Source organism: Pristis pectinata, chromosome 23 (genome assembly GCF_009764475.1).
Source record: "Pristis pectinata isolate sPriPec2 chromosome 23, sPriPec2.1.pri, whole genome shotgun sequence".
NCBI classification, from domain to species: domain Eukaryota; kingdom Metazoa; phylum Chordata; class Chondrichthyes; order Rhinopristiformes; family Pristidae; genus Pristis; species Pristis pectinata.
In genome coordinates this window covers 3,282,959-3,300,260 of record NC_067427.1, presented here as the reverse complement: position 1 = coordinate 3,300,260, position 17,302 = coordinate 3,282,959, and the positions used below count along the sequence as shown (strand labels likewise).

Sequence of the window (17,302 nt, the reverse complement as noted above, 5' to 3'; positions counted from 1 at the left end):
CACCATCTCAAAATAAATTGTAGGCCACTTAGAACTCCATTGAAGAGAAAGTTCTTCACTTCAGTGATGAACCCTTGAGCCTCCCAGCCCTTTGTGGGGTAGATAATTCCAGTCATGGACTGCATGTCAAAGCAGAGATGGATAGATTTCTGGATACTGAGGGAGTCGGGATATGGGATAGTGCAGGAAAATGGTAGAAGATTGACCATGAACTGGTTGAATGACAGAGCAGACTCAAGCAGCCATACTTCTTCAGACTTATGTTCTTATGGCATTATGGGGCAAAAAACAGCCAGTATTTGGGGAGAACAACCTGTGCTTCCTCTAAAATGGTGCATGGAGTTCTTTCACATCCATCTAACTGAGCTGACAAGGTTTAACATGTCAACTGATAAATGGCATCCCCAATGGTGCAACCTCCCTCACAACTGACTGGAGCATCAGACTCTAGTTTTGTGCTCAATTCCTTGAAGTGAGACTTGCAAAAGAACACTTTTTCCAAACAGATCGTTTTCCAGCGCTGGAGTGAAGAACTTTCTCCTCATCTGATTTCTGAATGTTCTAACCTTTATTTTGAGATAATGACCACTTTTCCTGTTAAGGGGAGGAAAAAAAATGCACCTCCAGGAATTTTGCTGACAACTAAGCTTGACCCAAGTTACCAACCCTCAATCATCAACAGGGCAAGAACAGCAAAAGGAAGATGGGTGTGTGAGAGAAATAAAATAAAAGCAGTACCAAAATGCAAAGAATTAATAACCTGTTGAGGCTTCAGTTCCAATTTATCAAAATCACAACATTTGTTCCTAGTTTTTTTTCAAATCAGTGACTTCACAAAAAAAGGTAGATGTTACTCTGCATTCCTGAAGTTTCAGTACAATCCCTCAAGGTCCAATCTTGGAGTTTCAATAAAACCATCCGCTACCCCGGTGGAAGAATCATAGGGACCTGTTACAAGATATAACTAGTGTAAACAGAGACTTACAGACAAGTCACCCACTTGTTCCATCCTGAACAGAAACACCAATGCAAAACTTAAATGGATTCAAATAGTTTGATACGAGGTTTGCTTAAACTAATGAGTTGGCAGGAATAGCAAGTAGTTAGGAAGGCAAACAGAAAATTGTTTTTATTGCAAGCTGGACAGAGTAGAATACCGAGGGGTCTTGCTACAACTGCATGGGCTGTTGGAAACACAGCTGCAATAATGGTTTGGTAATGCTTTGGAAACTGCAGAGAAAATTGACTGCAAGTTTGCCTTATGGAGGAAAATTAGAGTGGGTCTATATCATCTGGGGATACAAAATGAAACACGAGGTTCTGAAGAGGGTTTAAAGAATTGGTGCTCTTAGGATGTTTCTCCTGATAGCAGAATTTCAAACTAGCAGTACAATCTCAGGAAAAGAGTCATCTATTTAAGATGGAAGGGAAAGAGAAATGAGCTGAATGAGTCCAGAAACAAGGGATTTCAGCCATGAGCTTAGATTGGCAAAGCTGCATTGTTCTGCTTGAAGCCAAGGTTGCAAGATTTGATAGTGGTGTACCAGTTTGGATAAGATTCCCATTAGTGGATGGTTCAAGGACCAGGAGCAGAGTTTCAAAACTTTGACCAAAAGATACAAGAGGTTGCAAGGAAAAACTGTTTAGAAAGTAGTGATGTGGATCTCTGCTTGTAAAGGTTATGAGAAAAGCACATCAATCACAACTTTCAAAAGGGAATTTGTTAAGCACTTGAGAAAGAACAAGTTGCAGGGTTATAGGGATAGAGAAAATGGGATTGATGGGGTTACTGAAGTAGGAACCAGAGTGATTGCAATGGGTGAACTGGCCTCTGTGTTCTGTAACAATTCTGCAATTCTACGAGTTTCATCCCTTAAAGGGTTGTGAATCTTTAGGATTCTCAACTTAAGAGTTGGGAATGCTGAGCCATTAGGCATATATAAAGCTACGCTGGAGAAACTTTTGGACTGCATGGGAATTAGGCAAGAAAGTGGAAATGAAGTCAGATCAGATCAGCCAAGACCTTACTCCAATGTCTTGTGTTCTTATAAATCAGCTTCAAACTGAATTGTGTTATTAAACCGAAAAAACTTATGATCTAGTGTGCTGTATGTGATCACTTAAACAGAATGCTTTGTTCAATATCATTGAAGATTTTATTCACAAGAATAGTACGTTATGTACACTGTTCAGCAGAAGCTCCTCCCCTATTTCCTCATTAAATCTGCAATACTTTGATGTATAAAGAAAATGAAAATAAACTGAAGTAATATTTTCCTCCATTGAAACTTAAATAGGTTATAATGAAAGCCAACGGTGTGATGACAATGAATAATTAAAGAGCAAACTTCAACCCTGACCATGGAAAACAGATGGTTGATTTCCTTCCTGTGCTCTCCACACCCACCCATTGCAAGTACCATACTTGATCCACCGCTCACCCGTATCAATGGTTTCTGTAGATGAAAATCAAAAAAACTGCATGTACTGGAAATATGAAATCAAAGTAGGACATGCTAGAAACTGATCAAGATCAATCATAAGTTGCAGAGAGTTGTGGACACAGCTCAGTCCATCATGAAAACCAGACTTCTCCTCCATGGACTCTACACTTCTCACTGCCTTGGAAAAGCAGCCAGCATAATCAAAGACATCTGCCGCCACGGACATTATCCCTTCTGCCCCCTTCCATCGGGCAGAAGATACAAAAGCTTGAAACCACACACCACCAGGCTCAAGGACAGCTTCTATCCCACTGTTATAAGACTCTTGAACAGACCTCTTGTACGTTAATGAACTCTTGGCCTCACAATCTACCTCGTTATGGACCTTAAATCTTACTGTCTGCACTGCACTTTCTCTAACTGATACTATATTCTGCATACTGTTATTGTTTTCCCTTGTACTACATCAATGTATGATGTTTCGAAATGATCTGCATGGATGACTTGCCAAACTAAGCTTTTCCACTGTATCTCAAGTACATGTGACAATAATAAACCAATTCTAAAGTGGAAGAAGTTAACGTCAGAACGGATGAAGGATCTTGGACTCGAGTTAACCATTTCGCTTTTCACAGATGCTGCCTGACCTGCTGAGCTTTTCCAGCATTTTCTGTTTGTATTATTAATGGCATCTTTAGCTCAGTTTCACTACTTTCAAACCTGCTATCAATTCCATCCAGTGAAGCCCCCTCTACCCTGTACAATTATCACAATCCCTTTTCAGTGCTTTGCTTCCATTCAATTTCATTACTACGGTGTTGTATTCGACATAGCATCATGGACTGAAGGGCCTCTTCCTTTACTGTACTGTTCTATGTTCTATTTAGCCTCCAGTCATTCCTCGCTCAATGCTTCTATTCCAGTTAAGGTATGAATACACACAGTTCAAACTCATCAATAAGTCACAAAGTGACTGAGGAAATACAGCATCACCCAATTCATTCTCCTCAGTATCTCTATGGAACAGTCTGATGGAGCCCAGGAATTTTTTTTTAAGCAACACTGATTATAAATTCTCTCTGGCCATAAGTGGCCTTGTGAAATTAGTTTAAAGTAGTCTTACAAGTTCCTATTGGACATGGTTTCCCAGCCAAAAAACCCAAAACGCTGCTTCAATTATTAGATTAATTAGGGAAAACAGAAGGATTACTAGCACGGAAATGCAGCTCATATAACTGACGGTGCTTTTTAAGAAATGAAGCAGCCCTTTTAAAATTGGAGTTGGTGCCACTGTTGCAACAGAGGGAGCTTTTCATGCATTGGGAACTATAATGGATTCCCTGCACGTGTACCATTTCCCAAAAGTAAGACGTGTGAATGAGCACATAATTCAACCAAAAGGAAAGAGAATAAGTTTTAATTGTTTTATTAATACTTTTTGGTGCAGAATATAGTTTGACAAATTACAATTGTTTTTGCCATAATAAATAAAGGTCTGTAATTAGACAACATCTCTTTACATGTTTGTCTCAACAAAATCAAGTGACTCTGCATTTTTATCATTAATTTCTCCTCAACACAAGACAATATAAATCACTACTCAAGTCTACTCTTGCATACCTTCCATTTATGTAAATACAAAATGCAGAAGCTATGACACAACTAAATTGAACAGGAAACCATCAGTACAATTTGTAAAGCCATATCTCTGTCAACTGAGATCACACACAGAAATCCGGCAATCACAAATCTGTACAGCAAAAGCCACGATGTCTTGGGATCTCCAATCCAATATCCAATGTTTTTTTTCTAAAGTTAATTTCTTTGGCAGAGCTAATTCATGCATCCTAAAATATACAACAGTGCCAGCAATGGTTCTCAAACTGTGGAGTATTTAGCCTGTGCAGAGGACACATGGAGAGACTCCACTTCTGCTCTCCCCCAACCTACCTCCTCCTCACCAACCCCCCACCAATTCTCCCAAATGATACAGTCTCAATGAGCAGCACTGGAGACTGGGAAGTATTGCATGCAGCTTGTTACAAGCAGATATAAACTAAAAGCAGAAGCATACCAGAGAAAAAACTGAAAAGTATAAGGGAGAAGAATCAAAGGGAGAAAGGAGTGAAAGAACCTTGAGGATAAAGCTCGAGGGAGAGACGAGTGTGAAAACATAACTGTGAAGCTAAAAGGGAACTTACTTTAAAAAAAAGTTTAAAAATATCCACTGTATCAGCATCAATAGCAGTTAGACAGCAAGGGTCTATTGTTAGTATAGTCAGGCCCAAGCAATATTTGCAAAGGTAAAACAAGCATACACAGTTTAGAGAACCAGTGCTTAACAAAACCAAGGAATGTTTAATCTGAGACAAAGGTTATTAATCTTCTAGGTCACAAAACCTTGCATTCATATACTTCTTTAAATGTTCATTTCTATTATCTACTTCTGAAATTAATGAACATTTTTGAAGTAATCCATCTTGTGTCTTAATATTGGTCCAATAATGTATAAAAGCTTTTATTTTTACAGTTGTACACCAAGACACAAAACTATCTAAAATTCAGAATGTGTCTGTGTTACTTAGGTATTCAAACTGACTAAGGTGGATAGGTTTGTATGCTACAATAAGCATTTTGCTCAGAAAGATAAAATTATAAATCTCAGTTCAGCAGTGCTTTTGCAATTAACGACTCTACATAAATAAATCACATAAAAAGCCCTCAATAACCTACATGGGAAAGTCATTGTAAAATCTTATAAAGGCCAAGTAATTTATGTGCATTTCCACAAATGTTGAGTGACAGCCCCTCAAGGCATTTCAGACATTTCCCAATCAAATTTCTTTTCAGGGCAATACTGTTCAGATGTACTTTACAAAATGGAAGTATAAAAGTGGAGGCAAAAGTTTGGTGACAGCTTCAAGTGCATAGCAATGCCTGCATTAGTCTATCCCTAATACTAACCACAGCAACCAGTTTCAAAAAGTGCTGTACAGCAACACTTGAATTACCTCAGGAGAGATAATAGGAATTAGTTCTACAAGGTTATAATTTTGAGCTATGCTGTGCAAGAAAAGGGCAGTCAGACCAGTTACAAATCAGACACTGCAATCACCCTCAAATTGTCTGGATTACAGTAATTTCTTGATATACAAACATTCGATTGATGTCTTCTCACTATAACGCCATTGACTATTTGGGGTAAGTGTCTTCAATTTACAAAGCTATTTTTTGCCACAACAAACGGCACACTGTGCTTTATACATGAGATACACTGTACTGAAATTACGCTAATGCTTTTCATTCAGCCTTTTCAATTTACATAATTCCCTTAAAAAGTTTTCTGAGAACACATCCCTTTTATAAATAGGGAAATTATTGCATATCAATTCAGACATCTAAAATGAGAGATTATGTCGTGAATGAGTAACAGAAGGCAGTGCACTCCACATAATGAAACATTCTCTAAATAAGAGTTATGTCCAATTAGCCAACCATCTATCAATACACAGTAACCAATGCATCATCTGCATTATTATAATTACTATTTGCACAAGAAATTCAATTTGATTGAGGAAAAAGTTCAAACCTGAATTAAGATCCTATAACCATTAAAGGTGCTTCGGGTCACAAAATGAATATGCATTCCTACAGCATATCGGGTCTGGTATGGACATGCTTTTTGACCCATTCCACTTATTGGTGAATCTGCCAGGTAACCTTCATCTCGGCCACAGTAAACATCTCTTTTCTGGAACATGCATTTAGTGCAGTGTACAGAAAACAAAATTGGCAAAAAACCCTCAAAAGTATCCCAGGTTTTTCCACAAAAGGCACTGAAAACAGCACTATAACTATATATTAGCAATTATTAAAATATCTAATTACGGCAAGGAAACACCACTGATAACATTGGTATTGTTTCAGTGAATACCACTGTTTCTGTAGGTTTTCTCCACCACCCCCCCCCCCCATGTTCTTAAACCACATAGGTAATATAGAATAATTCTAAGAGCCCTTTATGTTACATTTATTGAGAGTAAACGATACAACATGCAAACTCTTACACAACTTACCAAAAGTTATTCCTCCATTACCCTTATACTCTAGCAACTATACTGCAATGATATAGATTTCTGCTCCATAGCATCACTGAATCAGTATCATTAATCGTGTGTACGTGAAGTGCACACAGTCAATTCAGTCACCTAGCTTTCAGAAATGCAGCATGACCATCATTCAGTACGACTCAATCAGCAGAAAATCAACATTTAAACCTTAGAATTAACTTTAAAGTGTAAACTACTGAATTCCTGACTAACTTCAGGTTTCTTAAATTCAAAGTGGCCACAGTCCAATTATATGCCTGTAAGCATAAAAAGAGGAGCACTGGGGTGCATTTGCCTATATACTCAAAGTAGTACAATTGCAGTAGTGTCTGCCGACATCAATCACTGCAAGGACCTGTATTAAAATTAACATATAGCAATGATGTAGCAAGTTAAATGTGCTAACGGGGCATTCCAGAAAAAGGCCCCATCTTAATTGGCTACGTGCTTCAAAAAACAATTAAATTCAACAGAATAATCAAATTTACAAGCCATTAGTACGAATTCTGATTACAAAATTGAGCAATCAGGCTGCAATGGTTGCCAAGTGAACAAATCTAAATAGCATTAACCATCACAGAGCCGGTTTCATGTTTTACACCAACCCTTGGCCAGAACAGTTTCTAATGAAATTTATATTAAAAATGCTTAGTGGCTTTAACATTTCTCTATAACTACTTTATCAAATTCAATTTGTCTTAGCTCTTAAAAGCATTTTTGCAGATGGCAGGAAAATATCTAGTCTTGAAAACTATTCTTTTCCAGAATCAACAGGACAGCCATTTTTAAGTGCTTACCCTACTGTACCTCATTGCAATGTTAGAGCAATTGCATAAACTGCCTGCCATTGCATCACTTTAACAAACTAGCTGTACAATTAGACTCCCAATGCAGTACTTTGCCTACAATTAACTCCGATTTCACTCATGACACTATTAACTGCTGTCACAAATTTGAGAAAATGATCGAAAGTATTTTTTGCTATGACTATCAAACCCCTTCAATGGTTTGAATGTCAGCACCGGTCAATAACATCTCCAATTCACAAGATTTTACATTGGCCTTTCTGGGTTTCGTGTACCAATTTTGCATTGTTGAAGAGGTCTGTAAATAGAAGGATGCACAAGTCAGCTAAATTTAGCACCCAAGGAAATACAGCCTACCCTTTTTACATAGAAAGTACTTGCAGGTCAGAGCTTAAATATTTATTCATGCCCAGAGGTTAAAATACATTTTCTGGGTATGTGCAGCTAATGTCTCACAATACGCAGAAAAAAAATCTCAGGAGCTATTCAATAGTTTTTCTACAATTCTTTTTCCTGAAGACACTTGACCCCAGAGTGAAGTGTACTCCCAGAATGTGTTGGTCAAAGGATTAGCTCAAAAGATCCCTGGTGCAAACCAAGATGACAGCAAGCCAGGTCAGCTACTAATGACATTAAAGAACTTCTACAGAAAAAGCCTTTCATTGGAAAGTGCAGGCTGAAATACAAATCATTTTGAAATATTTGAGAATCCACATACACAAAATTTTTAAATGGCTGGAGAGTGCACATTATAACTTCACTTAGACCTCATGCAATCAAAGTGTTAAGATTTTCAGGGTATTTTACATCAAAAATAGTTTGTAAGTAGTTTAAAATTTTGGACATTTCAAGCACTTTCCTTCAATTCTGCTGGACAAGGCTATAAACAGCCATACAAAACGTGCTGGAAGAACTCACAAGACCAGGCAGCATATATGGAGACAAGCAGTTGACATTTCAGGTCAAGACCCTCCATCAGGACTGGAAAGGAAGAGGGCAGAAGCCAGAATAAGAGAGTCTGCGATGGGCCATTCCCCTAGCGGCAGCTTTAGGATTTTTATCCTAAACCAAACAGGCAATCAATGTTGCTGTCAGTTTCTCAGAGAAATGAGCTAATGCTGAGAGCTACTATGTCATTGCCACTGCAAAATCCTGCTGGGAAAAAAGTATGCCCCTCTTCCAACTCAACTATTGTCCTATATCAAATGGTGCCTATTACAACCCAAAACATTCAACCTACACAGGGATAATGCAGTTGGGCTAAGAGAAAATGTTTCAATCAGACGGTGGCAAGTTGCATTTTCTATGTGCAAGCCAAAATGAAATTCAATATCAGTAAGTGTCACAATATTTCATACATTTAGAAAATACCCTGACATTTACAATACTAATGTTAAAAAAAGCGTTCTCATAAAAGACCTAACATAAACATTTGAAATCTATGCAATCTTGGATAATTGCATCTCAAGTCCGTGATAAAAAGTAAAGCAAAATCATCCATATCACATTTGCTTTTCAAACCAACAGCTACCACAAATTAAACTATTCCAGGCTGTGAACTGTTTTCAGCAGCCATTTCTGTTTTACTTGTTTTTAAATATCACTTTAAAATGCCTATGGGAAATTATCCCAAAAGGCTAACCCATTTTAAAAAGTCTAGAAGCCATTTCCTGGCCTGCACTTTTGGTTTGGGCTTAAGTCAGACCTGGCACGAAATTTCAGCTGGAAAACTGGGGAATTTCAACTCCTGTTGAAAATGTGCTTGTAAAGATGGAAGGGGAAGTGTAAAACATAAGAGAGGGAGATTGGGCATGAGAGTTGTTGGGAGGGCATAACGTTCCTGGAATATTTTGACAATATATCAGAAATGTTAACCATGCGATTTAAGTAAATTAACAACCAAAACAGCAACTCATGGAAACATATACTTGGATTATTTGTCTGTCATCCTGTTTATAACCTGGAACACTTATTTTTATTACATAAAAGCCACTTGCTGTAAAAAATCTTTTATCGACACCCAGAAGTAGAATCCAAGCAACATTGGCATTGATACCCAATTCATGAAAGTTTCTGATAATATTCTTAAAGCCCGATGGATAAGTTATTTTAAAGCATTACCCAAGTGTCACCCATTGGTGACATTATAAAGAAAAGAGTTTTAAAAAATGCTTGTTTTAATTAAGGAAATATTAGTTTGCCTGTAATTTGTCCACTGGGGTATACCCAGCAATGCTTTAAGTTGTAGGTTGGATACTGAGGTTTGATAAATCAAAGAGAACATTTTAATATTTCATGAGTTAATCAGCTATGCAAAATTACACAAAAAATACGTTTTTAGTAGAACAAAAAACCTCAATCAACTGCCATAACCATGAATGTAATTTCAAGAGTTCTCTCCGTATTATGATGCAGAGAAATCTTTATGGGGTTCCAGTCTCCATTTTTTTTGCTCAAATTTGGATTCCCCAAATTGCCTGCAACAAGACATGCATTCCTCTCAAATGTTGAGGTACAATCCATCTGGTTGAAAATAGCTTTACCGCTAGCATTCCCTGTAACACCCAGCCCCCCAGACCCTCCCAATAGGAAATGGGATGAAGTTTTCAGATCTGTACTAGTCTAGTTGTGAATAGTTGTTTTGGTGAACTGGGGCTTGACGTGATCCCTGGCAGAATGAAGGGAGGTTAAACTAATAGTTTTTCAGATAAGAACACTTCCATGCTGGAGATGATCGAGGCCAACGCAATATAACTGAAAAAGTAACTGGGTGCATTTCTAAAGAAAGAATGTTAAAAGATAAAAATGGGCAGGGAAAGTGGCCATCACACAGTTCCATTTGAAGACCTAGACGCAACAATGATGAATACTCCCTCTATCAGCTGTCATCCTGCAGCTCAGCAGCTGAGTGGGTGGAGCTGCAGTCACTGCAAAGCACAGAAGGTATCAGCAAAAATCTGGTAATCCTACGAAACATCAGCATGAAATATGACATATTTCTCCATAAATGCTGCCCGACCTGCTAAGTTTTCTCAGCACTTTCCATTTTATTTTGGATATCCAAGAAACTTATTACCAATGCTTGAAAATAACTAAATTTACGATTAATACTTTTAAAATTATTTGTGAAAATGCCAAACTACATTGATGCATTTATTATTCATTTCATAATTTATCCCTCACTACTGGCTGCTTAGAACCTCATAACCAACACAGATGGATTTGAACATCAAGGTCAGACAGTACTGCTTTTCCTTAGCTTCCCCCCCACCTTCAACTTGCTTCTGGATACTGCTCCCTCACTTCCACCAACATTTAGCAGGGACTAAAATGTTATACTCTTCCTAAAAAAAATAATTTCAAAGTGTTGATTTTTAAATGAAAGATTATTTGAAATCCAAAAGTAACCACACAGAGCAACGTAGATTTTTCAGGTTCACTATGTGCTGCCAATTGCTCACAAGATACTACAATGAATGAGTTTAAATTAAATTAGTGAACACAAATATTAAACAAGCTCTAACCTGGTTTTCTATTATGGCCATAATTTCTAACCACCGATCTTTTCTCTTGTTCCCGTTCTGATATTTCACTGTGGTGGCCACTAATGCACTCTCTTAATGCAATAGATTTCTTAACACAAGACTGATCTTTACATCTGTACCAAAACTAAATACATAGGTGTATATGGATCAGTCAAATAGCATCATTCATCAAAAGTGCCAAACTGTCATCCTTTACAAATGAGAAAGCATTCAGGCCATCTTGAGACCTACTTATAATTTCTAGGCATCGTTGTAAGATTAAATATCCAGGACAAAACAAGCAGCTTGAAGTGCCCTGTACCAATATATGTATAGTAAGAACCACATACAATCACATATTCCATTTCAAAGCAAGCAAGAAACACTAGGAGGCAATAATGCAGATGTTGGACTTTTATTAAACATCTGTCCAGAAGTATCATTTCTTTTATTCTGGTCCACTTGACTGCTTAAATTTTCTGTACTACAGACTGGATGGCTCCAAAATATATAGTGGCATCATTAAAAACTACAGCAGCGACTGATTGTCAGAAACATCAACATCTTACAGTTCTGGTTTGAGCAGACTGGGAATTCAACTAAATTGAAGGAGACTCAGCAACCATTTCACACAGTTCAAGGGTGCAGGCAAGGCTGATGCAATTTTCAATGAAACAGGAGCCATTTTGGTACTGCAATTAGTTTAGAAGTACAACCCTAAAATTGGGCCCAGGACCCACGGTTCAAATTGCTCTGAGAAATAGTGCCTAGGCGAATTCTCTGTAGGCAATCATATTATCTTCTGCAGAATACAAATAATAACTTCCATCTTCCTTTACACAGAACACAAAAATTGCCTCCCAATATGACTACAACTTTAAATTATCTATTTATTATTTATTAAAATGTCAGATTAAAGCTTCACTTACAATTTGGATAGTACATTAAGCTGACCCGAACTTTAGCTGCATTATTTTCAACAAGATTAATTCATTAGTACTGCCAAGAAATACATAAGTAAATGATACAAAGACAATACACCTCCCAAACATTAAATATCAAACTACCATAAGTTTGAAGTACTATTTCAGTTTTGACCAGAAATTCTGAAATTAAAAAAAAGTTTCTGGGAGTTTTTTTTTAAAAAATTCAGATCAAAGTAAAGCTTTCCATATGGAAAAACAATTATATAAACTGAAGACATTTTTCTCTAAAGTTCATGACTTTGAAAACCTAATCCTTTGCTATACACATTTCATCCAATATAAACAGAACAGTCAAATTCTTTAAATAAACAGTTTAAGCTTTGACCCATTTCTGACTTATGCCAATTAATTAATAGAATTATCAAATGGAAATTAATAAAAGGTATGGCTCACCATACATTTTAGTTCTTTAGTACTATGGCACAATATTAAAGATTTTGTGCTAAGCACGTTTAACAGGGCACTTCATAAACATTTTCAGGGAGACTGCAAACAGAACAACATCCATTAGTAGACCATGTTAAAATGGGTCAGGCTCTCGAGGGTTAAGTTGTTTACTTATGGTTTTACACAGTTGTTGTATTCACAGTTTATTACAAATCAGAGAGTACAATAATTATATGGTCAATGGAAACAAGTATTTTCTGGAAGTTCTTGTACAGTGCAATAAGAAATTAAAACATTTGGCCCATAAATATTTCGATTCCCTTGAAGGAATCATAGTTCATACATAACTATGAACAGGTGAAAACAGAGCAGCAAGTTTGTTTAAATTTTCTTTTTGAATTAGTGATTACATCTTGTGAAAGGCATTCATTGTAGTATAAACCCAGAAGTTGCCTGAGGATCACTCAATCCCACAACCAAACTTGAGCCCAGTTCAATAAATTCAAATTACAATGGAGCTGAAGTATTGCAAAGAGCAGGGCATAGAATGTCACGTCTTATACTTCTCAAGCATTGCAGTCATTGGAGGATCTTTTACTTCCAGGCATTGAAGGGTTTTTGCTTTCCACATACCAGATACATGAAGCACAGACAGCACCCGAAAGGCGTCTGAGGCCCTTCCGAAAGACACTGTTGGAAAGGCTGTAAATTACACAGTTACAGAAGCTATTGCTAATGGCAAGCCAGGTGGTCAGAAAAGATACCTCCGGACTATTATAAATGTGAGAGCTTTCGAGGAGGAAATAAATGATGTACGGAAGCCAAAGGATGTAAAAGACGCTGGTGATTCGAAATAGAACCATAGCATAATGTTTCTCAGAGCTGGGTGGATTTTCTGTCGATGCCCCTTCTTGAGGATTAAACCGAGCACGTCTTTCACTGATTTCTTTAGTGTGTTGTTGGCATATTCTGAATATGTTGAAATAGGTAAAACAGACCACAAAAGCTGCAGGGGCATACAGCAAAACCACAATAAATCCTGCAAAGTAAACGTTTGTCTCCCAGGAATTAGCACACCATTCAAATATGTCCCCATGATAGCCTGGCTTTCCCCAGCCAAAAAATGAAGGAAGGAATATAATGCAGGAATACATCCAGATTATAACAATGCAAACACGCAACCTCCACGGTGTGACCAGCTGATTGTAAGATAGTGGCTTCGTAATTGCAATGTATCGATCAACGCTGATGCAGGCCAGAGAGGTCATCGAAACGCTTTTCAGAACAGACACAATATATCCAAAAAATTTGCATGTTAAAGATTCACGAGAACCTGTCGGATAGTGAAGAAGGGACAAAGAAGGAACCAAGCAACTGATTCCAACAAAAAGATCAGCGAATGCCATGGTCTGAATGAAATAACTTGTAGTATGGTGATTCAAAAGGGGTGCACAATGAAATACCAATATAACAATAAGATTACCTGAAATGATTAACACAGTGAGAAAAACAATGACGATTATTTCCAAGAGGCAAATGTTAACTGTTTCGTAGTAACTGAATCCCAAAAGGCAGAATAGTCGGCTAGTATTGTTTCCTTCCAAAGAAGAGTTCATACTTGTGTTCTGCACAGCCCAAACAGATGTCATTCTTGGCTCGGTTGCTGTTGCAGTGTCTCAGACTTCTGCCTCACTCATTTACTATCTGAACGAACAGACTCTGCTCAGTATTATCGGCATTGCAATTTCCCTACAAATCCAGCAAACAGTCACCACCCTCAACAGGACACAAGATGACAAAGCTATCCCTAGCAGTTGCCATGCTTTCAGTTTCTTAAGAAATAAAGACAAATGCCGGCATGAATAGGCTGTGCCATTGACTGGAAGACAAAGAGGGGGACATGACACCTGTCTTTCTTCTGTTGAAAGTAAACATATGCATATATTTTCTGCTTCATTAATCTCCAGTGCTCCCTCACATGTGGCTTAGACGAGTCAAGACCGTGGTGTAGAGAAGACAAAAAACCTTTTGTGGAAATGAAGCTAATTTTAGCCTCACAAAATATCAGCACAGTAACTCCATAATTCAGCATTTGTCAAAAGGGAGAGACTGATTAAAAAAACAAACTAGAAAACCACAACATTTGAAAAATAAGTCTCTCAGCTTTCCTTGGTGAAGCTTTAAACCACAGAAGAGTCCAGACCGGAGCCTCAGACACAACCACTGCAATATGATGCTACTTCAGAATCACAGCCCAATTTGCCGCAGAATTCAAATGGTCCCCTCCAGGCATCGCTCCTCCTTCCCTCACAATTCTCTGCCAAAGGAAATGTTCGTAAGTACACCAGAGGATGAATGCAGCACGGAGGAATATCTGCTCTTGCGTTCAAGGCTGCAGCAGCCTCTAGGAGCTCTATCCAATTTCTCCCGTACATAAAAATGTAATACATTAGAACCTTACCGATCTATCACTTGATAGCAGCAGTCGCTGAGTACACTTTGACCCTCCTGGGAGACAGCTAGCCAAGGAGGAGCTACAGCACAGATCACTGAAATTCCAATACAAACTTGGATCTAGTTATCCTCAGAACTGGCACAGCACCAGACTCTTATTTCACTGCTTCAAGTAAGATCAACACCATTGTCTAGCTGTAGCATACAACAATAACCCAGGTGAGTTAACAAGGTGTGGTAGTTTAGCACTGCCTTGTGAATTAATGCAGAATTAGAGAGCTGGAAGAGTTAAACTAGGTTATGATAGTCTGTAACACTTCTCATCCTTGTATACTTTGTTTGTGTGTGTGTGTGTGTGTGTGTGTGTGTGTGTGTGTGTGTGTGTGTGTGTGTGTGTGTGTGTATAGCACCACAAAGAATAAAATCAAGTAATTTATTATACAGCTGCAAGTATTTTATATTATATTGATTCTACATAATAAATTCATAATTAGTGATTGTTCAAAACAAATTTCTCAAATGCACGTTAAATGCACACACGTATAGACATTGTGGCAGGAATTTAGTCATTTTTTGGGCAAACTGTATTACTGCAGCAGCAAAGTGTGACAAGATTAGCACCTGGCTGCAAATGAGACTCAGCAAAAATAATTCCAGGCTTTTTTTTTACTCTGGTGGGTGGTAGTGGGGGGGGTGGGCATCATGGCTGGGTAGGGGGTTGACGGAGGGGTAGACAGACAAAGATGAGACAGATGAGCTCTCGCTGCACAGCAACATAGCAGGTCAAGATGCTGCATTGTTAGTGCCATTACCAAGAGAGATGACACTTACCAACAGACCAGCCCTGATTGATAATGATGCTTAACCTCACTGCTCGAGTGAACCAAAATAATGATTCCGATTATAGAACAGGCACTACAAAAATGAATTTCACCCACAATATAGTGAAATACTACTTATTTTAATTGAAATTATAAATGGATTAAGACTGATTTTCTCAATATGAAAACACTAACATGATTTTAAAAGCCTCTTCAAAAATTTCTACTTACACTCCAATGGCAGTTTTTTCTCTGGCAGTCTAATATTGAATGTGTTCTCAATACAAAGGACCAGCTCATTCACAGAAAATCAGAAGCTATGGGAAAAGAAAAATCAGGAAGGAAGGTGGTCGAAAGACCAGCCGCGAGCTTGCTTTATGGTGGAGTCAGCTTGAGGTTTGCCTGGTTTACTCCAGCTCCTATTTTGTTCTTTGGTAGGGTTGGTCTTCTTTAGGGGGAGGGGAATCTGTCATGAAAAACAACTTTCTTGTTTAGGGAAGGGATGCTGTGTGCATAACTTGCCACAATAATGTAATTTTCACAAATGCACAGGTTTGTGCATGTGAAGATGGTGTCTACTTTTTACAAAAACAAACAATGGCAACTTAACCTTATTGATATTTGGCTTTCTTTTTATTTCTTGAATTTTTTGTGCTTTCAAGTTTTTCCCCCAATGCTAATACTTAATTTGTGAGTGTATCATCAATAACTTGATAATTAACAGGGTTGCGTGGCCCTCTTGCTACATGCCAAGGTGTCCCTGGAAGATGAAAGCATAAATTCAAGTTTTGGCTTACTTTTAAAAGATTACAATCCCAAGTCTGTGCTAACTACTAACAACCAGTGGTTGAAGCAATGCCATCAGCCTTTTCCCCCCCCTTCAGCTTTGGATTGTCTCAAATCCTCTACGATCAGCTCATTGCATGTTCCCTGGAATGCTTCCAAAGTTACTGCCTTGAGAGCAGGTTAGGTCCATGAAGACTGATCTGAAGAATTTAGAAATCAACTAGACAGGATTTCAACTCTTCACGATACAATTAGACGTACCTAATTTTGATGACATTCCATTTTCTATTAAAATTACTGAAAAACTGTTCGACAAAAAATTGCAAAACCATCTATTTCAATACTACTTTAAAAACATCAATTAAGCACAAATATCTTATCAGTCTCTCAGAATTCCAGAATATTGTACCCAAATAATTGTTTCCATTTAGACTGCTCAAACTTTTAAAATAAATCTCTGCGAGCAGAACAAGCTCATTTCCCGTCGGCCCTATCTAACCGATCATACTCCACACACAATTATATCACTCCGACAGCAGCCTCTTAAACCATTCAAAATTAATTTAATTTTTCCCACTATGCCATTAGCATGTACCAATTTTGATTACTTTTTATAAAAATTTTGTGCAATTTCTGTTCTATTAAACCAAAACAAAATTTCTAAACTTCTAATGGATTTGAAATTCTCCTGCAGTACAGACTTGTGCATCTCCCTTCCAACAAACATACTCAGGTCAGATCTTGAACTTGGCAGATTTTCATGAACTCCAATGATTTATGTATTGGTAAACAAGTAATTATAGCACTCTCAATATTTGACAATATTAGCTGAGGAAAATGCACATTGATAGACCTGTTATGCACCCATCTCAAAAGATCTACAATTTGCATTAATTGCAAAACAGCAGTATACTGCATTATATAGATCTTGACCAACCTCAGTAAATGATTACTTAAAGAACTGCTTTAAAGATTAAATTCTACT

The 17,302-nt window shown here is 37.7% G+C and overlaps 2 protein-coding genes across 2 annotated transcripts in view; both read right to left on the bottom strand.

Annotated features, from left to right (window-relative positions):
* The window catches only part of LOC127582221 (rab GTPase-activating protein 1), a 161,254-nt gene that overhangs the window by 57,570 nt on the left and 86,382 nt on the right, over positions 1–17,302 (bottom strand).
* LOC127582223 (probable G-protein coupled receptor 21) lies at positions 12,737–14,067 on the bottom strand. Its single transcript, XM_052037344.1, has one exon. It carries the CDS (start codon positions 13,903–13,905, stop codon positions 12,823–12,825), a length of 1,083 nt encoding a protein of 360 aa, XP_051893304.1. The 5' UTR covers positions 13,906–14,067; the 3' UTR covers positions 12,737–12,822.

Excerpts from the sequence above, each read along its gene's own strand:
- LOC127582223 (XM_052037344.1), bottom strand. The coding sequence starts at position 13,905 with ATGACATCTGTTTGGGCTGTGCAGAACACAAGTATGAACTCTTCTTTG.